This window comes from Oryctolagus cuniculus, chromosome 15 (genome assembly GCF_964237555.1).
Source record: "Oryctolagus cuniculus chromosome 15, mOryCun1.1, whole genome shotgun sequence".
NCBI lineage: Eukaryota > Metazoa > Chordata > Mammalia > Lagomorpha > Leporidae > Oryctolagus > Oryctolagus cuniculus.
In genome coordinates this window covers 64,431,743-64,457,751 of record NC_091446.1, presented here as the reverse complement: position 1 = coordinate 64,457,751, position 26,009 = coordinate 64,431,743, and the positions used below count along the sequence as shown (strand labels likewise).

The 26,009-nt window shown below is 43.1% G+C and overlaps 1 protein-coding gene across 8 annotated transcripts in view; it reads left to right on the top strand.

Moving 5' to 3' along the window:
- The window catches only part of CFAP70 (cilia and flagella associated protein 70), a 93,873-nt gene that overhangs the window by 23,613 nt on the left and 44,251 nt on the right, over nt 1-26,009 (top strand). For all 8 annotated transcript variants that reach the window (XM_070057822.1, XM_070057820.1, XM_070057819.1 and 5 more), the window contains 7 exons: nt 820-999; nt 4,876-5,058; nt 8,799-8,893; nt 16,567-16,666; nt 20,701-20,835; nt 24,717-24,887; nt 25,076-25,156. In XM_070057822.1, the coding sequence (XP_069913923.1) occupies nt 820-999; nt 4,876-5,058; nt 8,799-8,893; nt 16,567-16,666; nt 20,701-20,835; nt 24,717-24,887; nt 25,076-25,156 (945 nt within the window). The remainder of the gene's footprint in view (nt 1-819; nt 1,000-4,875; nt 5,059-8,798; nt 8,894-16,566; nt 16,667-20,700; nt 20,836-24,716; nt 24,888-25,075; nt 25,157-26,009) is intronic.

Sequence of the window (26,009 nt, the reverse complement as noted above, 5' to 3'; positions counted from 1 at the left end):
TTATGTCGCTCCCCCTCTTCGTGGAGGAACGACACAGGACCCTGCGCTGTTCTTTCGTCTGCTCGGCCCTCCCCGGGTTTGCTGCTGGTTCTTCCCGGGTTGGCTACTATCCCTTCCACCTCCGTGGAAGGGCAGTTCCCCCTGGCCACATTCCCCACTTCCGCAGGGGAGCGGCACACCGCCGGCCGGCTCTCTGGGGGGCTGCACAGGTGTTCCCCTTAGATGTTCCTGGTGCATGCCGTCTCTCTCCTCCTTTATAGTCCTCCTCCGCCAATCCCAACTCGGCTGCCCACACGCCGAGTACGCTGCTCTCCTCCAATCAGGAGCAAGTCCTACAGTTTATTGGCTGAACTGGAGGCAGCTGTGTAGAAGCTGTTTTCTTCTCTCCCAGCGCCATATTGTGGGAGAGCAGATGCATAGAATAAGTCTTAATTCCAGTAACTTAGTCTAGTCCGAGTTGCTCCCCACACTTATGACAAAGTACTACATTTAAATTATAAAAGTAATCATAAAATATGGAGTAGCCATAGAAACACCTGTTCTGACTTACTCATATGAAGCTCCTATTGATATTTCAGTATAGAATCTTCCAATTCTTCTTCCATATATATTTGTATACACACTTTACCTCAGTATAACAGAATGAGAGATACAAAAAATTTGTTTTGATTTTCACTCCAACTCATGGAACCTGAAGAAAGTTATTTCAATCCTCTGTATGGATTGTATGTCTTGAACAATGACATGAGATACAAGTGAGATGATGTGAAAAGGAGAGGGCATCTCACGAAAATGCTGCATCATTTTGTTCTTTTACAGCAGTGCAGTCTTGCAGTTAAAGTATTTGTGGCAGAGCCATTACTGACTACAGCTCAAGTTTTAGGGGGCAATCTACTGAAGGTCACATTAGAGGCTGCCTACTCTGTGCCTGAGTCCTTCATTCCTCTAGGGCCGCTGCAAAACTACATGGTTGGTCTACAAGTTCCATCGCTTGGAGAGGTAAAGTTTTACTTCCAGATACTTAGATGAATTCAAACATGTCTGCATTCATATGGTCATCTCCTCCTCACTTGCTAAGATTTCACTCAAAGCATTGCTCTGCTAGTATATGTAATATGTATAATATACTCATTATATACATGGTACATTTTACATATAAGTTATATTAATATATATTTATGGTGGAAAATATATAACATTTAAAAGCTGCCAAGTTTTTGGTATGTTTTCATTGATTATTTCTATGCATATGTTGTGAATTTTGTATAGTCCTTTATTATAGAAATTTTTTCTTAATTTTCTTAGGCCAAATTTCTAGATATGGGAATTATTGGATAAGAGATTTCCATTTTTTTAAATGAGAGCACTGTTTATTGTATTTTTAAAATTTATTTATTTTATTTATTTGAAAGACAGAGTTAAAGAGAAAGGTAGAGACAGAGAAGGAGAGAGGTCTTCAGTCCTCTGGTTCACTCCCCAAACTGTTGCAACAGCCAAAGTTAAGCCAATCCAAAGCCAGGAGCCAGGAGCTTCTTCCAGGTCTCCCACATGGGTGCAGGGGCCCAAGGACTTGGGCCATCTTCTGCTGCTTTCCCAAGCTTATTAGCAGACAGCTAGATTGGAAGTGGAACAGCTGGAACTCAAACCATTACCTATACTGGGATATTTAACTCAGTGTGCCACAATGCCTGATCTTCTGAGGTGTGTTTTTGGGGCTGGCATTGTACAGAGGGGTAAGCCTCTGCTTGGGAGGCCCGTGTCCTATATTGAAGTGCTTGGCTCAAGTCCTAGATACTCTGAGCTTCCCATCCAACTTCCTGCTAATGCACCTAGGAGGTAGTGGATGACAGCACAAGTGCTTGGGTTCCTGCACCCTCATGGGAGACCTGGATGGGATTCCTGACTCCTGGCTTTGGCCTGGCCTAAATGCCCTGTTGTGGGCATTTGGGAAATGAACCAGGGAATGGGATCGATCTCTCTGCCTTTCAAATGAATGAATGAATGAATGATTTTTTTTAAAAAAGGATCCATTTCTTTTTTGCCTAATAAATCCAGATTTCTGGGATTTTTTTAAAGATATATTTGAAAGGCAGGATTACAGAGAAAGAGGGAGAGACAGAGAGAAAGTGAGATTGTCAGTCTGTTGCTTGTCTCTCCAGATGGCCACAATGGCCAGGACTGGGCCAGGTCGAAGTGAGGAGCCAGGAATTCCATCCTGGTTTCCCACATGGGAGGCATGGGACCAAGTAGTTGGGGCATCTTCTGCTTTCCCAGGTGCATTAGCAGAGAGTGCATCAGAAGTGGAGGGACCTGGACTCCAACTGGTGCTTGTATGGGATGCCGGCATTGCAGGCAGCAGCTTAACGCACTGTACCAGGATGTCAGCCCCCAGATTTCTATTTTTTTTTAATTTCAGGATCCTCCAGTAAAAAAGACTAACTTTTCTTTTAGTCTGAGTTCCATTTAAGCAGCCTCATTTCTTTTTTTACTCCACTTCAGGAAAATGAAATTGTGTAACCCTGATTTCAATTCTTTTATTTATTTTCATTTTATATGAAAGTCAGAGAGACAGAGATCTTGCATCTTTTTGTTTACTCCCTAAATGCCCTTAATAGCCAGGTCTGGGCCAAGTCAAAGCCAGGAGCCCAGAAAGTAATTCATTTCTCTCAGGCAGGGGCCTAAGTACTTGAGACTCCTCCCAGGGTATATATTAGCATAAAGTTGGATCTGTAGCACTTGAACCTGGGAAGGCAGTGGATGATGCCCAAGTACTTGGGCTCCTGCCACCTAGGTGGGAGACAGGGATGGAGTTCCAAGCTTCTGGCTTTAGCCTGGCCAAGACCTAGCTGTTGCAGCCATTTGGGGAGTGAACCAGAGGATGGGATGTGTGTCTGGGATGGGGGGACTGTCTGTCTGTCAGAGTTACACAGAGAGAGGAGAGGCAGAGAGAGAGAGAGAGAGAGAGAGAGAGAGATCTTCCATCCACTGGTTCACTCCCTGTCGCTCCCCCTCTTCGCGGAGGAACGACACAGGACCCTGCGCTGTTCTTTCGTCTGCTTGGCCCTCCCCGGGTTTGCTGCTGGTTCTTCCCGGGTTGGCTACCATCCTTCCACCTCCGTGGAAGGGCAGTTCCCCCTGCCACTTTCCCCACTTCCGCGGGGGAGCAGCACACCGCCGGCCGGCTCTCTTGGGGGCTGCACAGGTGTTCCTTCAGATAGATGTTCCTGGTGCATGTTGTCTCTCTCCTCCTTTATAGTCCTCTTCCACCAATCCCAACTCTGCTACCCACACGCCGAGTACGCTGCTCTCCTCCAATCAGGAGCAGGTCCTGCTGTTTATTGGTTGAACTGGAGGCAGCTGTGTAGAAGCTGTTTCCTCCTCTCCCAGCGCCATATTGTGGGAGAGCAGATGCATAGAATAAATCTTAATTCCAGTAACTTAGTCTAGTCCGAGTTGCTCCCCACAACTCCCCAGATGGCCTCAGTGGCTGGAACTGTGCCAATCCAAAGCCAGGAGCCAGGAGCCAGGAGCCAGGAGCCAGGAGCCAGGAGCTTCTTCTGGGTCTCCCACACAGGTGCAGGGTCCCAAGGACCTGGGCGATTTTCTACTGCTTTCCCAGGCTATAGCAGAGAGCTGAATTGGAAGTGGAGCAGCCAGGACTAGAACCAGCACCCATATGGGATGTCAGCGCTACAGGCCAAGGTGTTAACCCTCTGAGCCACAGCACCGGCTCCCAAATAAATAAATCTTAAAAAAAATGTGGGGGCTTCCAGCCCTTGAATGTGAAGTGTTATTGGCATGACTGTCAGTAGTCTGTCATTCACTCCTCAATAAACAAAGTTGAAACACAAAAGCAACTTGTGTAAAAATTTTAAAAAAGTGGGGGGCAAGTGGAGGGGAAAAGACTGTCTTTATCCTATTGAATGGTCTTGAAATCCTTAATTTTGATGATTTTTGCAAGTGTTCTGGGTTCTGTCCTAGAAGTGGATTTTCACAGGTCTTTTCTCTGATATTTCAGAAGTGTCCCTCTTTGACAAAAGGTTTTTAAGTTTACCCTGAAGAACTGGAATTGCTGAGTTTGTAGTATTTAGATTTAGAACTTTGTAAGAAGATGCAAAATCACTTCCACAGTTGTATGAATTTACACTTCCATAGTTATGTATCAGAATACTATTTCCATTCAGAATATTACCAACACTTGATATTTTCCAACTGACGTTGCCAGTTTGTGATTTAAAATGGTATCTCATTGTTTATTGTGCCTTTTACTGATTATTAATGAAGTGTAACATGTTTTATTTAAATATTGGATTTTCTAATTTTCTTTTCTATAAATTTCCTATTTATATCTTTTATCAATTTCCCATTACAAGTGTATGTTAGATAACTTATGAGATATGAAAATGTCTATATTTTTAGCGCCTTGTCAGGTTTTAGGGTTCTTTAAAGGAAAATTTTTAAATGAGTATAATAGTGCCTGTTATATAAACATAAAAATTTGATTGAATTTATTTCACTAATTGGTAAGGGCATCAGTACTATGTGAAAACCAAGTCAAGGGAGAATCTAAAAAAGTCACCTAAACGTAGGCATCAGGAAGCTGAAATTAATTTGCTAACAATTTAAAACAAATTACATTTGTACTATCTGTGGACAAGAATAATTTGCATTATATTTTATTTTTTATAGATTACTGTGCTGTAAAATAGCACAAAGACAATAAAAGACACTGTTCCCTGTAATTTATGAATTACATAAATCATGAGAGGATATGTTTGATAATACCTAGCATTCCACTGAAAAGACACTTAAGTAATTTTTTGTGTATTTTAAAATCTTTACAATTTTCCTGATATATGGTATTTATTTATGTAGAAAGACTATCCCATTTTATTCAAGAATGGAACTCTGAAGCTTGGAGGGGAAAGAGAACCTGTTCCCCGGCCCAAAAAATGGCCTATTGCCAATATTCTGGCTCCAGGAGCTAATAACATTCCAGATGCATTCATCGTTGGTGGTCCCTATGAGGAAGAAGAAGGAGAACTCAACCACCCGGAGGTGAGAGAACTTGAATTATGAAGGTTTGATGATAAACTCAGTGCACTGACAGATGATAAAACATTTTGTGAATCACTGTGACTTAGATACATATCAAACAATAAAACAATTACATGTCCGAATAAAACACTTATCCATCTAATTCTGATAAAAAATGTCTCTTGGTTTCTTAAATCCAGCAAACAAAATAATTTAAATCAAATCTGTTCTTTATCTGATTTTAAATTTATTTCTGACTATGTAATACTACAGTCGCAGTTCAAAGCAAAAAATTAAGATAGGTGCAGTGAAAGTTTCCCTACTACTTAATGTCACTTTCTCCTAATTTATTCCCATTTAATTACCCTAGTAGTCATCATTGTTATAGTTTCTATACAGATACATAAAAATATTTATTTATTTACTTACTTACTTATTTGAAGCAGAGAGACAAAGACAGAGCTTCCACCACAAATGCCTACAACACCCGAGGCTGGGACAGGGCCAAAACTGGAAACCGAGAATGCAATTCAGATTGCTCACGTGGGTGGCAGGAACCCAATTACTTGATCAACCAATACTTCCCAGGGTCTGCATCACCAGGAAGGTGGAGTGAGGAGCTGGAGCCAAACATTGAACCCGGGTTCTCCAATGTGGTACATAGACATCTTAACTGATAGACTAAATGCCTGCTCTATATACTTAAAAAAAAAAAAATTTTTTTTTTTTTTGACAGGCAGAGTAGACAGTGAGAGAGAGAGAGACAGAGAGAAAGGTCTTCCTTTTTGCCGTTGGTTCACCCTGCAATGGCCGCCGCTGCCAGCGCGCTGCGGCATCCGATGGCAGGAGCCAGGTGCTTCTCCTGGTCTCCCATGGGGTGCAGGGCCCAAGCACTTGGGCCATCCTCCACTGCACTCCCGGGCCACAGCAGAGAGCTGGCCTGGAAGAGGGGCACCTGGGACAGAATCCGGCGCCCCGACCGGGTCTAGAACCCGGTGTGCCAGCGCCGCAAGGTGGAGGATTAGCCTAGTGAGCCATGGCGCCAGCCCAAAATTTTTTTAAAAACAAATATATGGAGGCTGGTGTTGTGGTGCAGTGGGAAAAGCCGCCTCCTGCAGTGCTGGCATCCCATATGGGTTTGAGTCCCAGCTGCTCTACTTCTGGTCCAGCTCTCTGCCTTGGCCTGGGAAAGCAGTAGAAAATGGCCCTGGCCAGCGCCACGGCGCAATAGGCTAATCCTCTGCCTAGCGGCGCCGCAACACCGGGTTCTAGTCCTGGTCGGGGCGCTGGATTCTGTCCCAGGTGCCCCTCTTCCAGTCCAGCTCTCTGCTGTGGCCTGGGAGTGCAGTGGAGGATGGCCCAAGTGCTTGGGCCCTGCACCCCATGGGAGACCAGGAGAAGCACCTGGCTCCTGCCTTCGGATCAGCATGGTGCGCTGGCTGCAGCGGCCATTGGAGGGTGAACCAATGGCAAAGGAATACTTTTCTCTCTGTCTCCCTCTCTCTCACTGTCCACTCTGCCTGTCAAAAAAAAAAAAAAAAAAAAAAAAAAAAAAAAAAAAAAAAAGAAAGGAAAGAAAAGAAAATGGCCCAAGTCCTTGGGCCCCTGCACCCATATGGGAGATCCAGAAGAAGCTGCTGGCTCCTGGTTTCGGGTCAACACAACTCTGGCCGTTGCAGCCTATTGGGGTGAAGAGCGGATGGAAGACCTCTCTCTCTCTCTCTGCCTCTGCCTCTCTTTAAGTATACATTTCAAAAAATAAATAAATCTTTAAAAAATAGAATTATCAGATTTAAAAGACCCTATTTCCAGAGAGCAGCATAGAAGTCAAGAATAAAATTGTTTTTCTTCTGGGAGTCCAGATTTACAAGTACTATTCAAGGTCTTGTTATTTTCAGGACAAGAACTTATCAGGAAGGAACTGCTATTTTTGTTTTATCTCAGGGTATAAAGGGATTTTGCTTTTTGAAAATTCTTGGTACATAAGGTGCTTAATCATATCGGAAGCAAGGGAATTTGCTTTTTTTTTTTTTTTTTAACACACACACACACAAACATGTATTCTTTCCCTATCCAAAAGAAAGGTGTTTATACTTAGACACACTGTTATGCAGCTTGCTTTATTTCACTTTATAGTGTATCTTAGAGATTGTTTCATGGTACTTCATAAAGAAGATTCCCATTCTTTTTCTTTCTTTATGTAATTGCTGTATGTTACGACATTGTATGGACATACTTTAATTATCCAGTCTCCTAAGGTAGACATCAGAGTTTTTGAAATTGATCTTTTCTTTCTTCTTTTTTAGACTCATTTTATCACAAGACATGTTTGTTGAGGACACAGGAAATGATATAAATAAAGTTGCAAATGTTTCTTAGACTAGCTAATAGTCACTAGGGGAACCATCCAATAAAATAATTTATAAAGCCAGGATCGAGGAATTATTTTCATTATCTGACCTAAATATTTAAAATAGTAGAGATAATGCTATAGTATTTGAAAAACATTTAGCATTATCTTTTCTCATAATGATGATTAGTGAAAATTCATACTTACTTTAGATTTATGTTTTAATATATAGAAGAAATTTTATTTTAGATATTTAGATTTTATACTTTAGTTTTGGTTATTAGCTCTCAATTGTGATTGCACCGTAGAATCACTTGGTAGGGGCTGACACTGTGCATAGTGGTTAATGCTGCTGCCTGTAGTGCCAGCATCCCATATGGACGCCAATTCAAGTCCCAGCTGCTCCACTTCTGATCTGCTCTCTGCTATGGCCTGGGAAAGCAGTAGAAAATGGCCCAAGTCCTTGGGCCCCTGCACCCATTTGGAAGACCTGGAGAAAGCATCTGGCTCCTTCCTGGCTTTGGACTGGTGCAGCTCCAGCCATTGCGGCCATCTAGGGAGTGAACCCGCGGATGGAAGACCTGTCTCTCTGCCTCTGCCTCTCTATAACTCTACATTTCAAAAACTAAATAAATCTTTAAAAAATGAATTATATGGTAATCTTTAAAACAATAAAAATAGCAAAGCCTTAATGAAGAAGTATATATAATTTTACTTTTTAAAAAATGCTAATTCCCAGATGTTGATTTTTTTCTCCCAGAGCTCCCAGATCATTTTCATATTCATCCAAGGTTGAGAGTCACTGATTGAGGTTATGCAAGTGAATATTTGGTACTTAGTACCAGATTGATTTAAAGATTACATAAGTAACTTACGTACTTTACTAATAAAGTACCTGAAATTTTAGGGTAATACTAATAACTGCAATAGTAGTCATATTTATAGTAATAATAATAGTATTGTGACCAAATATATAAAAAGAACACCCTAAGTACTGGTGTTTGGCACAGCAGATTAAGCTCCCAGTTATGACTCTGGCATCCCATATCAGAGTGCTGTTTCAAGTCCAACTCCTTAGCATCCAATGCTTCTCCCTGCTAAGGTGCCTGGCAAAGCAGTGGAAGATGGCCCAAGTATTGGGCCTCTGCATCCACAAGGGAGAACAGGATGGAGTTCCTGGCTCCTGGTTTTGGGATGTCTCAGATCTGGCTGTTTTGGCCATTTAGGGAGTGAGCCAGTGGATAGAAGATCTCTCTTTCTCTCTCTCTCTCTCTCTCTCTCACTCACTCTCTTTGTCTCTCTCTCTTCTACTCCTTCTAATAAAATAAATAAATAAATCTTTAAACAATGCCCCAAAGATTGGGCAGGGTGAAACCAAAGCACCCACAGAAGTCTCCATCTTATTTTACAGGACAGGGAATTTAGGAACCAAGCAGAGTGCATTAAGAAAAGAATTATTTGGGACTTGGAAAGTCGCTGCTACCTTGATCCTCCTGCAGTGGTGAGGTAAGAGGAAAGGAATATGTCTAACAAATGAAGAACATAAGTGGGTAAATTTATATTTGAATTAGGGCAATTTGACTCTTTTCCACCTCATCTGTATCCCTTATACATTGTGTTCATCTTCTCATAACAGAGGTGTCTACTGATGGTTGCTTAACCAAGATGTATTTTTAATTGTCTTTTTTATAAAAAAAAAAAAAAAAGTAGTTCAGAGCTAGTATGTGTGGTGTTTCTACAGTGTCATCAGGTATCCAGAGGCAATCTTTCTTTGAAGTCTGCCTTCTTTAATATGTACCTTCCATCCACAGAGTGTTTCATGGCTCAATATGACTGCTAGAATTCCAGCCTACGTATTCACATTCCTGGCAGGAAGTTAAAAGAAGAGAGTGGCTGAAGCTGGTGCTGTGGTGTAGCTGATAAAGCTGCCCTCTGCAGTGCTGGCATCCAAAATGAGCACTGGTTCAAGTCCCTGATCCAGCTCCTTGCTGATGGCCTGGGAAAGAAGTAGAAAATGGCCCAAGTCCTTGGGCCCCTGCACCCACATGGGAGACCTGAAAGAAGCTCCAGGCTCCTGGCTTCGGATCAGCCCAACTCCAGTCATTGTGGCCATTTGGGGAGTGAACCACTGGATGGAAGATCTTTCTCTTTACCTCTGTCTCTGTAACTCTGCCTGTTACATAAATAGATCTTAAAAAAAAAAAAAAGAGGAGAGTGGTTATGGATAAAAACAGGAACATGCTGGCTGTCCTAGCCTCTCATATAGGATGTTCCTATAACCTTATAACCTTTATTATATCTCATTGACTCTAGAGAGATACCAGAAAGGCTAGAAAATAAACTGTTTCAGTTGGACACATTGTCACTCAGATCAGACCAGGATTTAATTACTAAAGAACAAGACACTTGTTGTCATGTAGGTAACTATTATTTTCTGTCACAGTGACTTGGTGATTAGGGAGAAATGAGAGATAGAGGATCACAGATATTGTATAATCTGAAGGAACAGTTTTGACTTAAAAAAACTGACTGGGTTTTTCCCCCCAGGTTTTAGATTTATTTAAAATATTAGGCAGATATTTTAAGGAATTCTTACTATCTCTTGAATAATTCTTTTTATATATTGCTGGATTTTTAAATTTAAATTTAAAACTTTTTTATATTTATTTGAAAGATAGAGCAATAGAGAGAGAGAGAGAGAGAGAATCTTCCACCTGCTGGTTCACTCTCCAGATGCCTTCGACAGCTGGGGCTTGGCCAGGCCACATCTAAGAACCAGGAGCTCTATTCAGATCTTCCACATAGGTGTCAGGGACCCAAGTACTTCATCCATATCTGCTGATCCCAGGGTGTGCATTAGCAGGAAGCTGAACTGAGAGTGGAGAAGACTCCATCTCAGACACTCCAACATGGGATCTGCGGTTTTCCAGCAGCTGATTAACTCATTGCACCATAAAATGAACCCCACGTTGTGGATTTTACTTGCTAATATGTTAGTGAGGATAAATTTTGCTAGTATTGTGGACAAATAGTTATCTATTAGATCAGTTAAGCATAAAACAGGGGCTGCAGTTGTAATGCAGCAAGTTAAACTACTGACCCAAGCATCCCATATCAGAGTGGTGGTTTGAATCCCAGCTGTTCTGGCTTCTGATCCAGCGCCCTGCTAATGTGCTTGAGACAGGAGAAGATGATGGCCCAAGTGTTGGGCACCTGCCATCCGTGTAGGAGTCCTGGGTGGAGTTCCCAACTCCTGGCTTCTGCCTGGCCTAGCCCTGGCCTTTGCAATCACTTGGGGAGTGAACCAGCAGGTGGGAGATCTCTCTCTTTCTCTCTCTCTCTCTCTGTGTCTCTCTTTTTCTTTCTGTCTCCCTTTCTCTCACTCTCTTTCAAATAAATAATAAATCATAAAGAATACATTTTTTAAGAAGATTTATTTCTTTATTTGAGAGGCAGACTTAGAGACACAGAGAGGGGGTCTTTCATCTCCTGGTTCACTTCCCAAATGGCTGCAATTGCCAGAGCTGGGCTGGTCCAAAGCCAGGAGCCACGAGCTTCTTCTAGGTCTCCCACAGGGGTGCGGGGGCCCAAGGACTTGGGCCATCTTCCTCTGCTTTCCCAGGCCATCAGCAGGGAGCTGAATCAGAAGAGGAGCCGGGACTTGAACTGGCGCCCATATGGAATGCTGGCCCTGCAAGTGACCCTACTATGCCACAACAACGGCTCCATGAAAAACATTTTAAAATTTGTTTTAATTTATGACATTTTCTGATCTCTTTCTTTAGTTATATAGATCTGAATTTCTGACCCATAATTTTTTCCTTCTCTGTAAGGAACTTTTTGCCAGACAGGTGTACTGGCCATAAACTCTCTCCATTTTTATTTGTCTGGCAAAGGTTTTGTTCTCTTTCACTTTTGAAGGATAATTTCCTTAGATACAGAATTCTAGGTTGGTGGATTTTTTTTCTTTTAAAACTTTAAATAAATACTTTGCTTCACTATCTTCTTACCTACATGGTTTCAGAAAAGAACTTCAATGTAATTCTTATCATTGTTCCTTTATAGATAAGGCTTTTCCTACTCCCTGGTTTCTTTTGAGATTTTCTTTGTCTTTGCTATTCTGCAGTTTGACTATCAGAGGCCTAGGTATAGGCTTTTTGATATTTATTCTGCTTGGTGTTCTCCGAGATTCCTGAATCTGTGGTTTGGTGTCTGTAATTAATTTGGGGAAATTCTCAGACATTATTACTTATTTTCTTCTGCTCCATTCCTTACTTTTTTCCCTCCTTTCTGCTTCTAGTATTTTTTTTTTTTTTTTTGACAGGCAGAGTGGACAGTGAGAGAGAGAGACAGAGAGAAAGGTCTTCCTTTGCCGTTGGTTCACCCTCCAATGGCCGCCGCGGCTGGCGCGCTGCGGCCGGCGCACCGCGCTGATCCGATGGCAGGAGCCAGGAGCCAGGTGCTTTTCCTGGTCTCCCATGGGGTGCAGGGCCCAAGCACCTGGACCATCCTCCACTGCACTCCCGGGCCACAGCAGAGGGCTGCCCTGGAAGAGGGGCAACCGGGACAGAATCCGGTGCCCCAACCGGGACTAGAACCCGGTGTGCGGGCGCCGCTAGGCGGAGGATTAGCCTAGTGAGCCGCGGCGCCGGCCTGCTTCTAGTATTCTTATTATGCCTGTCATCTTTTGTAATTGTTTCATGGTTCTTACATATTCTGTTATGATTTTTTTCCATTTTTTCCTTTTATATTTCAGTTTGGGAAGTTTCTATTAATATATCTTTTTTTTTAATATTTTATTTTTTATTTATTTTTTTTTGACAGGCAGAGTGGACAGTGAGAGAGAGAGACAGAGAGAAAGGTCTTCCTTTGCCGTTGGTTCACTGCCGTTGCTGCAGCCGGCGCACCGTGCTGATCCGATGGCAGGAGCCAGGAGCCAGGTGCTTTTCCTGGTCTCCCATGGGGTGCAGGGCCCAAGCACCTGGGCCATCCTCCACTGCACTCCCTGGCCACAGCGGAGAGCTGGCCTGGAAGAGGGGCAACCGGGACAGAATCCGGCGCCCCAACCAGGACTAGAACCCGGTGTGCCGGCGCTGCAAGGCGGAGGATTAGCCTAGTGAGCCGCGGCGCCGGCCCTCTATTAATATATCTTTAAGCCCACTGATTGCTTCCTCAGACATGTCTAGCCTATTCCATAACCCCATGAAATAAAATCTTCAGTTTCATTGGTGGTTTTAAGATTTTTTGTTTACTTATTTGTGTGAGCAGGAGGGAGACATGCAAGAGGGGAGTGAAGGGGAGTGGAGGAGCAGGGGGAGCAGGGGGAGCAGGGGAAGAAGGAAAGAGTGCCCGTGTGCTGGTTCATGTCCCAAATCCGCAGTGAGCAGGACTGCGCTAAGCCAAAGCTGAAAGTTAGGAACTCGGTCCAAGTTTCCCACATGCATGGCAGGGACTCAGTTACTTGAGTCATCATCTGCTGCCTTCCAGGGTCTGCACTGGCAGGAAGTTGGAGTCAGGAGCAGGAACCAGGACTCTAACTGAGGCTCTCTGGTATGTGTGCTGGACATTTAACCATCTTATCTGCTAGGCTAAACACCCACCCCTCATTCGTGTTTTTGATTTCTAGGATTCCCTTTTGAATCTTTCTTAGATTTTCCATCTTTTAACTCACAGTACCCATCTGTTTTTGCTAGTTGTCTATTCTTTCCATTAAAGGGCTTAACTTATTTATAATAGTTATTTTAAATTCCCTATCTGATAATTTCAAAATTTGTGTCGTGTTTGAGTCTAGATCTTATGCTAATTTTGTCTCTTCAGACTGTTTCTCCTTACTGTTTAGTGTTGTTTGTAACTTTTTATTGAAAGCTGGACATTATGTTTGATAATAGGAAGTGAGGTAATTAGGGTTTTACATGTGAGGTTTTATGTTAATCTGGTTAGGAGCTGGGCTGTATTTAATGTTTGATGTGGTAATAAATTCCAGAGACTTCTGTTTCTTTTGCCCCACCATCCCTTTTGTCTTTGAGATCTCCTTAAACAGAGTCTATGTTTTGTGGCCATCAGTTGTAATCCACTGTTACTAAATTAAATCCTTGTATTGTAATGGTAAATTGTTGGGTAGGGGAAGTGTCCTATAATCCTGTGATTATGTCTCCGTGTTTTGGGTTTGAGTTCCTGGACTTTGACTTTTAGAAATGTTTCATTGTAGGGGCCGGTGCTGTGGCTTAGTAGGTTAAGACTCCACCTGTGGTGCTGGCATCCCATGTGGATACTAGTATCCCTTGTGGGCGCTGGTATTCCATATGGATGCTGGTTTGTGTCCTGGCTGATCTTCTGAACCAGCTCTCTGCTTATGACCTGGAAAAGCAATGGAAGACGGCCCAAGTGCTTGGGCCCCTGTACTTATGTGGGAGATCTGGAGGAAAGCTCCTGTCTCCTGGCTTCGGACTGTACTTATGTGGGAGATCTGGAGGAAAGCTCCTGTCTCCTGGCTTCGGACTGGTCCATTTCCGGCTGTTGTGGCCATTTTGGGAGTGAACTAGCGGATCGAACACCTCTCTATCTCTCCCTCTCTCTGTCTGGAACTCTGACTCTCAAACAAATAAATAAATCTTAAAAAAAAAAAAAAAGTGTTTCATGTCTTCTTTTCTGTCTCCTTATTTAGGCAGGAAAACTAGGCAGAGCTGGAGTTGTCTAACTGCTTTTTCCACCCAAACCAAATAAGGCTCTCAAATATTTAAAGGTCAGGCCTTTGTTATGGGGAATATTCTGGGTATATTTTGAGATGATTACTTTTCCCCTCTCTCTGCCTGAAACATGAGGGCATTTCTCTCCCTTTTTCCCCCTTGAGAACCTGGGGGAGCTCTCTGAGTAAAATGGTACAGTCTTCCTAAGCCCAGCTGGACTACTAGAAGTCAGGTGACCAGATGGCCCAATCACAAGCATCAGCTCCACCCCCACCCCAGTGGGATTTGCTGCTCCCACTTCCTTACCTCTGCAAAGCTGTATGAGACCTGTTCTCTCAGTGCAGGCTGCTGTTCTCTCCTGCACGGGGAGGCAGCCTATTGGGTTTCCGCTGCCTGACAATAAACCTTTCCCTAAATTCCGGTGTTTGGTGTGTTTTGTGGTGGCCTTTCCTTTCTTTCCTTCTTCTTCTTCTTTTTTTTTTTTTTTTAAGAATTACTTTATGTATTTGAAATTCAGAGTTACACAGAGAGAGAAGAGGCAGAGAGAGAGCAGAGGGGTCTTTCATTCTGCTGGTTCACTCCCCAAATGACCGCAATGGCCAGAGCTGAACCGATCCCAAGCCAGGAGCCAGGTGCTTCTTCCAGGTCTCCAATGCAGGTGCAGGGGCCCAATCACTTGGGCCATCTTCTGCTGCTTTCCCAGGCCACAGCAGAGAGCTGGATTGGAAGAGGAGCAGCCAGGACTAGAACTGGCGCTTCAGGCTGGGGCTTTAACCTGCTGCGCCACAGCACCGGCCCCCTTTTCTTTCAAACTCTTGGATTTAAACCCCACAAAAAGTCCTGGGTACCTAGTCCACAGTCAGCAATTTGTCAAAATTCCTTTTAAGTTTTAGAAAAAACTTATTGGCCTCCATGGCTTGTATTATCAGTAAGCTGATTTCTGCTGTGGTCCTCTGTCTTTGCCTTTCTCTCCAAATTTCAGGGTGGCAGTTTGCCCTGTGACTTCAGTTCTCTGATGAATCTAAGCAAAGTTGATGATTTTTCAATTTGACCAGCTTTTTTCTGGTTATCAGTGTAAAAGAGACTATTTGAAACCTATGTCAGAACTGAAACTAAAAGCCCCATTTTAGAAATCAACATTATATAATATTTGAAAATTTATCTAATGATTTTTTTTTTAGAATAAATCACTAGAAGTGAAATTTATGGTTTAAAGGCTATGGTTTTAGCCGGCGCCGTGGCTCAAAAGGCTAATCCTCCACCTAGCAGTGCCGGCACACCAGGTTCTAGTCCCCGTCAGGGCGCCAGATTTGTCCCGGTTGCCCCTCTTCCAGGCCGGCTCTCTGCTATGGCCCGGGAGTACAGTGGAGGATGGCCCAAGTGCTTGGGCCACGCACCCCATGGGAGACCAGGAGAAGTACCTGGCTCCTGCCATTGGATCAGTGCGGTGCACCGGCTGCAGCGCGCCGGCTGCGGCGGCCATTGGAGGGTGAACCAATGGCAAAGGAAGACCTTTCTCTCTGTCTCTCTCTCTCTCACTGTCCACTCTGCCTGTTAAAAAAAAAAAAAGGCTATGAGTTTTTTTTTTTTTTTAAGGATTTATTTGTTTTTTACTTGAGAGTCAGAGTTACACAGAGAGAGGAGAGGCAGAGAGAGAGAGAGGTCTCCCAATTGGCCGCAATGGCCAGAACTGCGCCAGTCCGAAGCCAGGAGCCAGGAGCTTCTTCCAGATCTCCCACGCTGGTGCAGGGGCCCAAGGACCTGGGCCATCTTCCATTGCTATCCCCAGCCATAGAAGAGAGCTGGATCAGAAGTGGAGCAGCCGGGACTAGAACCGGCGGCCATATGGGATGCTGGCGCTTCAGGCCAGGGCATTAACCTGCTGCGCCACAGCGCCGGCCCCATGACTATGGATATTTTTAATTTTTTGTTTCATTTTGTTATTTGCTCTCAAAAGTGTGCAATTTGCCTTTGGTAGCCATCCAATAGAATTTTTTTAACTTTATGGATTTGGGAAAATTTTAAAAATATTAGTTTAATAACATTTCTTTTAAAGATTTATTTATTTATCTGAAAGAGTTACACAGAGAGAAAAGGAGAGGGAGAGAGAGAGAGATCATCCATCCGCTGGTTCACTCCCCAATTGGCCACTGCAGCTGGAGCTGCGCCAATCTGAAGCCACAAGCCAGGAGCTTCCTCTGGGTCTTCCCAGGCTGTTGCAGGGATCCAAGGACTTCAGCCATCTTCCACTGCTTTTCCAGGCCATAACAGAGAGCTGGATCAGAAGTGGAGCAGCTGGGACTTGAACTGGCGCCCATATGGGATGCTGGCACTGCAGGAAGCGGCTTTACCCACTACACCACAGCGCCAGCCCCAATAAAATTTTATAAATATGACTATTCCATTACTTTATAAAAGAAAGAAATATTTTAACCTAAATTATGTGACACTGTTTTTGCATAAGATACCAATAAACTGATTCTTGATTTGCAGTTTCCAGAAACGAATTGGTGATTGCCGGCTTTGGCCTGTAGAGATCACAAGAGTTCCTTTAGTTACTGCACCCAAAGGGAAGGCTGGCAAATTGGATAAGGTAAGTATATTCACTCAAAAGTATTTATGTAAGAAATTCTAGATCAGACTCAACCTGTTACTCTGATTCTGATTCCAAAGGATAATGTGAACTGATATAGCTGTTCTCCCCAAAGTGACCAGCTCATCCTAACTTTCTTGCTGTTAGTCCTGAAAATCTCATATCCAGGAGACCCCTGTCTTCTGGGAAAATGAGGATATTGGCCACCCTTGTTCCTTATTGTTTACTATAATTGTTTAGGCTTTATTCTCACATATCCTGTTTCCTTTTAAGCCCTTCATTATAGTTTCGTCACTGGGGAAATTTTGTGAATTAGCAATTTTTCTAGGTAAAAAGTAACCGAATATTTGTAGTATGGCTCAACCTAAAACATTTTTATGAATTTCTTTTATACTTACCTACTTAAGATGTTTTACCCTGCTAATTAACAGAATACAATAATACAGTTCACAGGTGTACTATTATTCCAAAAATATTTAGCGTTGATGTGCATAGAGCATGTTTTCTATTGTCTGCTATCTTCTGCTTGTTTATAAAGTCTCTGGAGCTAAAGGTCAGTGGTAGACTGCTTTGTGTCCTATGTAGTACCTAGCATGATGCCTGGCATATAACAGGTGTCTAAATTAAATTATTTGACTGATTTTAAAATAGGCTTTTTTGTTTAACAAAATATTACCACCATAACCATTTCCCCTCTTTGTATCATGTAATATATATTAGTTAACTTTTTTTTTTTTAAGATTTATCTATTTACTTGAAAGAGTTACACAGAGAGAGAAGGAGAGGGAGAGAGAGAGAGGGGTCTTCCATCCAATGGTTTACTCCCCCAATTGGCCGCAACGGCCGAGCTATGCTCATCTGAAGCCAGGAGCCAGGAGCTTCTTCTGGGTATCCCATGCAGGTGCAGGGGCCCAAGGACTTGGGCCATCTACTGCTTTCCCAGGCCATCGCAGGAAGCTGGATTGGAAGAGGAGCAGCCTGAACTTAAACCTATGTCCATATGGAATGCCAGCATTGCAGGTGGCGGCTTTACCTGCTATGCCACAGCTCCGGCCCCAGGTTAACGTTCTTTAGTTTTATAAAGCACTTAATGTTATCACATGAATATAGGACTTTTAAATTTTTACAGTAACCTGGAGTGGGGAAATTTCCTTAGTTCAAACATGCACCAGAGGCTGAATGAGGATTAGAAACAGTTTATTAACACCATGGGCTCAGTGGGAATCATTTCCTGAGACTGAGCATCAAATCCAGGTTTCTTACAATATTTATGGGTTCATCAGCATCATTCCTTAACTGTCTCAGCTTTTGTGGGTTTCAGTTGCAGCCTACATGACTTAGGACCATTTATGGGGAACTAGTCCACGTGACGTGAGACCACACTTCCGGTGCTGATTTGGTCCAGTATGTTTATAAATAGAGATAGTTAGGGCAGATTTATAAGACAGATTTATGACTGGAGTTATAGAAAGCAGAGATTAGGACATCTTCCCTCCCTAGGCAGGATAACCATGGGCAGCAGCTTCACTGGATAGTTCCAAGTAGCCACTGTTCAAGGTTGTGTCCGGGGTCCCACTGTCCTTCATTTGTCTCTGGTTGTGGCCTTCTTTCCTCTTCAAAATCAGGTTTCTAACTATTATTCTAATAAGCAAAATCAAAGGTTACTTTTTTGTTTGTTTGTTTTTTTGTTTTGTTTTGTTTTTTTGACAGGCAGAGTGGACAGTGAGAGAGAGAGACAGAGAGAAAGGTCTTCCTTTGCCGTTGGTTCACCCTCCAATGGCCGCCGCGGCTGGCGCGCTGCGGCCGGCGCACCGCGCTGATCCGATGGCAGGAGCCAGGAGCCAGGTGCTTTTCCTGGTCTCCCATGGGGTGCAGGGCCCAAGCACCTGGGCCATCCTCCACTGCACTCCCTGGCCACAGCAGAGGGCTGCCCTGGAAGAGGGGCAACCGGGACAGAATCCGGCGCCCCGACCGGGACTAGAACCCGGTGTGCCGGCGCCGCTAGGCGGAGGATTAGCCTAGTGAGCCGCGGCGCCGGCCCAAAGGTTACTTTTAATCTTAGAATTACATGTGTTTTCTTCAGCAAAATGAGTTTTTCCGTATAAAATTTTTCTATGGCAAATCATACAATGGTTAAAAATGATGTGTGTTTTTTCTCTTTGCAGTGAGAATTTAGATAAGGTGTAGAAAGTACTTGATAGGAGATTGTCCCTTGTCCTTCTTTATCCATGGCATATTCTTTATCCCTCCTGAACCCAGATAAATACACAGAATTGTTTTATTGTTTTTTTTTGTTTGTTTGTTTGTTTGTTTTTTGACAGGCAGAGTGAACAGTGAGAGAGAGAGACAGAGAGAAAGGTCTTCCTTTGCCGTTGGTTCACCCTCCAATGGCCGCTGCGGCCGGCGCACCGCACTGATCCGAAGGCAGGAGCCAGGTGCTTCTCCTGGTCTCCCATGAGGTGCAGGGCCTAAGCACTTGGGCCATCCTCCACTGCACTCCCTGGCCACAGCAGAGAGCTGGCCTGGAAGAGGGGCACCTGGGACAGAATCCGGCACCCCGACCAGGACTAGAACCCGGTGTGCTGGTGCCGCAAGGCAGAGGATTAGCCTAGTAAGCCGCGGTGCCGGCCACACAGAATTGTTTTCAACAAAGCATGCTAAAACCCTCCCATAACTGATGAGAATTTAGGCCTACATGAAAACCTAGTTGTCAGGGCAGGCACTGTGGCACAGTAGGTTAATCCTCTGCCTGTGGTGCCGACATCCCATATGGGCACCGGTTCTAGTTCCGGCTGCTCCTCTTCCAATCCAGCTCTCTGCTGTGGCCTGGGAAAGCAGCAGAAGATAGCCCAAGTGATTGGGCCCCTGTACCTGCATGGGAGGCCAGAAAGAGGCACCAGGCTCCTGGCTTCAGATTGGTGCAGCTCCGGCCATTGTGCCATTTGGTGAGTGAACCAACGGAAGGAAGACCTTTCTCTCTGTCTCTCCCTCTCCCTGTCTGTAACTCTACCTCTCAAATAAATAAATAAAATCTTTAAAAAAATGAGAGAGAGAAAACCTAGTTGTCATCACCGATCAGATGATTTGTAAGGCCACTCATATAAGTCTGTGTACTAAGATTGAAAGCCAGTTTTTAAGTTTTAAGTTTTTATTAATGTTATTTTTTACTCTTCATTAGCACTATGTATACACATTATTTCACTGATCATGGTATTATTAAACTCATTTTAAAGAAAAAAGAAACCAAAGCCAAAAATGTCTATCAAAAGTCACATAATTAGTGAAGTTGAAGAATTAGTTTCTAAAATTGGATCTTTGAAGTGCTGAGTCAGAGCTCCACATCTTTTTTTTTTTTTTTTTTAAGATTTATTTATTGGGGCCAGCAGTGTGGCGTAATGGGTAAAGCTGCCACCTGCAGTGCCAGCATCCCATATGGGCGATGGTTTGAGCCTGGGCTATTCCACTTCTGATCTACCTCTCTGCTATGACCCGGCAAAGCAGTGGAAGATGGCGCAAGTGCTTGGGTCCCTGCACCCATGTGGCAGACCCAGAGAAAGCTCCTGGCTCTTGACTTTGAAGCAGCACAGTCCAGCCCATCTGGGGAGTGAACTGGTGGATGGAAGACCTTTCTTTCTCTCAGCCTCTGCTCTCTATAACTCTGCCTTTCAAATAAATAAATCTTTTTAAAAAAATATTTGAAATGCAGAGTTACAGAGAGAGAGATTCACTTTCTGAATGTCTGTAATGACCAGTGCTGGGCCAGGTTGAAGTCAGGAACCAGGAGCTTCTTCCTGGTCTCCCACATGGGTTGAGGGACCCAAGGACTTGGGCCATCTTCTGCTGCCTCCCCAGGTGCATTAGCAGGGAGCTGGATTGGAAGTGGAGCAGCTGGGACACAAACCAGAGGCCAAATCGAATGCCAGCATTGCAGGCAGTGACTTAACCCACTGTGCCACAGTGCTGACCTGAAGAGCTCCATATCATATGCTTTTCTGCTTTATTTCACTAACAATGTTGTGGTTTCATTCCTTTAGATTGAGGATGAAAGTCAGCCTTCGTTTCATGGTGTGGCTTATGTTAATATGGTCCCATTGCTGTATCCAGGTGTGAAGAGAATTCGGGGAGCTTTTCATGTTTATCCTTACCTAGACAGCACAGTTTATGAAAAGGTAAGAAAAAATTGTAAAAGGTATCATCCTAATTTACCCTTTACATGAATATTTATTTATATCCTTAGCATAAAGATTTTTGCAACTGATAATTAGAATAATGGGTAGAACATTTTGAAAAATAAGAACAAGAGGCCGGCGCCGCGGCTCACTAGGCTAATCCTCCGCCTTGCGGCGCCGGCACACCGGGTTTTAGTCCCGGTCGGGGCGCTGGATTCTGTCCCGGTTGCCCCTCTTCCAGGCCAGCTCTCTGCTGTGGCCTGGCAAGGCAGTGGAGGATGGCCCAAGTGCTTGGGCCCTGCACCCCATGGGAGACCAGGATAAGTACCTGGTTCCTGGCTTCGGATCGGTGCGGTGTGCCGGCTGCAGCGCGCCGGCCGCGGTGGCCATTGGAGGGTGAACCAACGGCAAAGGAAGACCTTTCTCTCTGTCTCTCTCTCTCACTGTCCACTCTGCCTGTCAAAAAAATAAATAAATAAATTAATTAATTAAAAAAACAGAAAAATAAGAACAAGAAAAAAGTTAGGGGAAAAATCATACATGTACAAAATAGAAGTAGTTTGTATACTGGGATATAGTTATTGTTTAAAATTTGTAATTCTTTGATTAATAAATAAAGGTAAACATATCTTCTCACATTTATTGTCCACTATCATGTATTTGTGAACTGCCACTTCATGTACTTTGCCCATTAAAAAAACAGTTGGTGTGTTTTCCTTCTGTGTAAAGTCCCTATATTTTTGTTTTATCAGAATTAAGTTAGTATTAATGTGAAATAGATCATGATTAGTTAGGATGCCTATTGTATTCTCTAAAGTAACCATTAAGAAATTTGTGTGTGTATATACATATATATATACATCTATGTATGGGTATATGTATATCAACAAAGGATTTAAATGGGACATCAGGAATATTTAACATAAAATAAGGCAGTCAGAAAGACAAAAGACATCAGAAAACAAATAGCAGGGTGGCAAACATAAATCTAAGTATTTCAACAATAGCATTATAAACGTAGGTGATCTAAACACCAAAGAAAGTATACAGATACTGAGACTGTATTTTAAAAATCAAGATTCAACTATATGCTGTCTAAAATAGACATACCTCAGATCCAAAGACACACATAGGTTGAAATAAAAAGATTTTTAAAAAAAGGATATAAGGATACTTCAAAAAGTCTATGGAAAATAGAATTAAAATATATTTATTTTGGTCCTCCCAAAATTTGAAATCCATATGTAGTTTTTTTTTCATAACACACATTTCAATGAACTTTTTGAAGACTACTTGTACTAAGCAAACAGAAAATATAACAAAGCTGAGTGATTACTTTACTATCAGATAAAATAGACTTTAAGACAAGAAATATTACTGAAGACAGACTGGCATGTAATAATGATTAAAGGGTCAATTCATCAGGAACATAGAACAATTATGAATATATACAGTAACCTCATAATACTTGAATGAAAAATGAACAGAATTGAAAAGACAACTTTATAACAATACGTAGAAGTTTTAGTATTCTACTCCCAATTCTTATTAGGACAAGTATTAGTTTTATTTGCTATATTTGTTAAATATAAACTTCTGTGCAACCATCATACCATTCCTAGGAACCTACTCAGGGCAAATTAAAACCAGCATTCGGGGGCTGGTGCTGTGGGTCACTTGGTTAATCCTCCGCTTGCGGTGCCGGCACATCCCATATGGGTGCCAGGTTCTAGTCCCAGTTGCTCCTCTTCCAGTCCAGCTCTCTGCTGTGGCCCGGGAGTACAGTGGAGGATGGCCCAAGTGCTTGGGCCCCTGCATCCACATGGGAGACCGGGAAGAAGCACCTGGCTCCTGGCTTCAGATCGGCGCAGTGCCAGCCATAGTGGCCATTTGGGGAGTGAACCAAGAGAAGGAAGACCTTTCTCTCTGTCTCTCTCTCATTGTCTATAACTCTACCTGTCAAATAAATTTTAAAAAATTAAAAAAATAAAACCAGCATTCACACAAAAGACATGTATGTGAATTTCGCAGAACAAAAAACACACAATCCAAATGTTTATAACTGGTGAATGGAGGAACAAAAGGGAATACTATTTAGCAATGAAAAGAAATGAACCAATAATACTGTAATACTCTCAGATTACTGAATCGTGTACTTGACATGGGTGAATTTTATGGAATATAAATTGTACATCAATAAAGTTGTTTTTTTAAAAAATGAATGAACCACTGAGGCATGCTACAACATGGCTGAACTTCAAGAACAGTCTGCTGAGTGAAAGAAGGCAGATGCAAGAGACTACATATTGTATGATAGTGCTTAGATGAAATAGTCTCACTGTACTGTATTTCCCAGAGATGTTAAAACCTGGAAAAGTTTACATCTTTCAATTTATGAAATACAGTAATTATGGTAGAAATTGTATGTTGTGAGTGATTTTTAGTATTATAGTTTTTCTTAAATATTGTTTAATTTGCTTTTTTTTAAAGATTATTTATTTGAAAGGAAGAGTTACAAAGAGGCAGAGATAGAGAAAGGAAGGAAGGAAGGAAGGAAGGAAGGAAGGAAGGAAGGAAGGAAGGAAGGAAGGAAGGGCTGGCTTCCATCTGCTGGTTCACTCTCCAAATGGCTGCAAAGGCCAGAGCTGGGTCTATCTGAAGACAGGAACCAGGAGCTTTTTCTGGGTCTCCCACATGGGTGCAGGGACCCAAGGACTTGGGCCATCCTTCACTGGAGATCTGGATTGAAAGTGGAGCAGTCGGATCTCAAACTGGCGCTCATGTGGGATGCTGGCACTGCAGACGGCAGCTTTACCTGTTAGTCTGCAGCACTGGCTCCTTAATGAGCTTTGTGTGTGTGTGTCTGTGTGTGTGTGTGTGTGTGTGTGTGACAGGCAGAGTGGACAGTGAGAGAGAAAGACAGAGAAAGGTCTTCCTTTGCCGTTGGTTCACCCCACAATGGCCGCTGCGGCCGGCGTACTGTGGCCAGTGCACTGCGCTGATCTGAAGCCAGGAGCCAGGTGCTTCTCCTGGACTCCCATGCAGGTGCGGGGCCCAAGGACTCCCGGGCCACAGCAGAGAGCTGGCCTGGAAGAGGGGCAACCGAGACAGAATCCACTGCCCTGACCAGGACTAGAACCTGGTGTGCTGGCGCCACAGGCGGAGGATTAGCCTAGTGAGCCATGGCAGAAGCCCTTTTATACAAATTTAAAGTTAATTTGAAATTATGTATCAAAGATGTTGATGACAAGAATTAAGGACACCAGGGCCGGCGCTGTGGCTCAATAGGCTAATCCTCCACCTAGTGGTGCCGGCACACTGGGTTCTAGTCCCGGTCGGGGCGCCGGATTCTGTCCCTGTTGCCCCTCTTCCAGGCCAGCTCTCTGCTGTGGCCCGGCAAGGCAGTGGAGGATGGCCCAAGTGCTTGGGCCCTGCACCCCATGGGAGACCAGGATAAGTACCTGGCTCCTGCCATCGGATCAGCGCGGTTCGCCGGCCGCAGCGCACCAGCCGTGGTGGCCATTGGAGGGTGAACCAACGGCAAAGGAAGACCTTTCTCTCTGTCTCTCTTTCACTATCCACTCTGCCTGTCCAAAAAAAAAAAAAAAAAAAAAAAGAATTAAGGACACCAGAATTAAACCAGGTTATGAGGTCTTCTCATAAATTGTTAAATAACAGGGAAGGCAGCTAACTTTTTGTGGTGGTTTTATCTGTTCTAGTAGTAGAGAAATGCAATGAAGCTTCTCAGGTCCTTTCTTTCTCTCTTTGATTCTATGAGTTGAAATTATCTGGAAGATTAAATGACATTAAAATATAATGTGGGTTTCTTTCAGGTTTGTCTGATTCAATTTTGATTTTTTTTTTTTTTGGCTTCTTTTCAGACCAAGTGTCTATCCAGCTTATTCCGAGATACTACCCATCATATAATTCAGAATAATAAAATTGGAGGAATTAATTCGCCACTGGCCAAAGTAGTTGTTTCTAAGAATCTAAAAGAAGATAAAACAGTCAAAGAAAAGGATGTGGATGGAAAGTTTAAGCCTGTGGATGCGGTAGGTTGTTGATAAGGTGATGATTTTGCCTGTTTTATTACATTCGATATGCTTTCATTGATCTCTCATTTGGTGAATTGTGTCAATATAATTTTCATTTTCATGCAGTGCCGCAATCATTGTTTCTGCCATTATGAAGATCATGTAAAAATTAAATTTTTGAGATGTATTTGTCTATTTTCTTTCAGCAAGCAGCTAGTATAAAATCTCAGAGTTCAGATACTCCTTTGGATGGTGAAGCCCCTCTCAGCCACAATCTAGAAGGACAGGTAAGTAACTATGTATCAACTTTTGGAAGGACTAAGTATTTAGCCTAGTGGTTAAGAAGCCAGTTTAGACACCTACATTCCACACTGAGAACCTGGGCTTGATACCCGATTCCAGCTCCTAATTCTGATTTTCTGCTAATTCAGACTCTGAGAGACTGCAGATGTGGTTCAAGAAATTGGGTTCCTGCCACCTACATGGGAACCTGGATTGATTTCCTGGCTCCTGGCTTTGGCCTGGCTTGCCCTCGCCATTTTGGGCATTTGAGAGTGAACTAGCAGATGGGTACACATACTTCTCTCTCTCTCTCTCTCTCTCTCTCTCTCTCTCTCAAATAACTAAATGTATTTTTTAAAGTTTTGGGAAATTAAGTTAAAATTCATCAGACATTTAATGAGCAAGATGGCTATGGTAGAAACTGCCTTGGGCAGGATATCTGAGTTAGCATCTCATATTTGCCCAAAACTAAATTTATGATCTTGGGAAAATTTCCTCGTTGAGACTTTGTAAAACGAGTTGGTAACCAGATTGACTTTAAGGTACTTTCAAGAATTAAAGTTTTATATCTTATATTAATTCTACTGTATTAAGCATTATGAGGGATGCAAAGATACATCATGGGAGCATTCATCTGCCCTCAGGATACTTAGTTTTCTGGTGGCAGAAGCAGACAGGTACAGAACTAACCATAATATGTGATTTTGATGAGTGCTGTAATAGAGGTGCAAGATGGAAGAATGATACTCAGCTAAACAATGCCAGGGAGAGGATTCTTCAGCTGAAGCAGAGGTTTCTGGGAGTACAATTGAAACTCTCTCCTCCAAAAGATATCTACTCTTCTGTATTTCTTCCTAG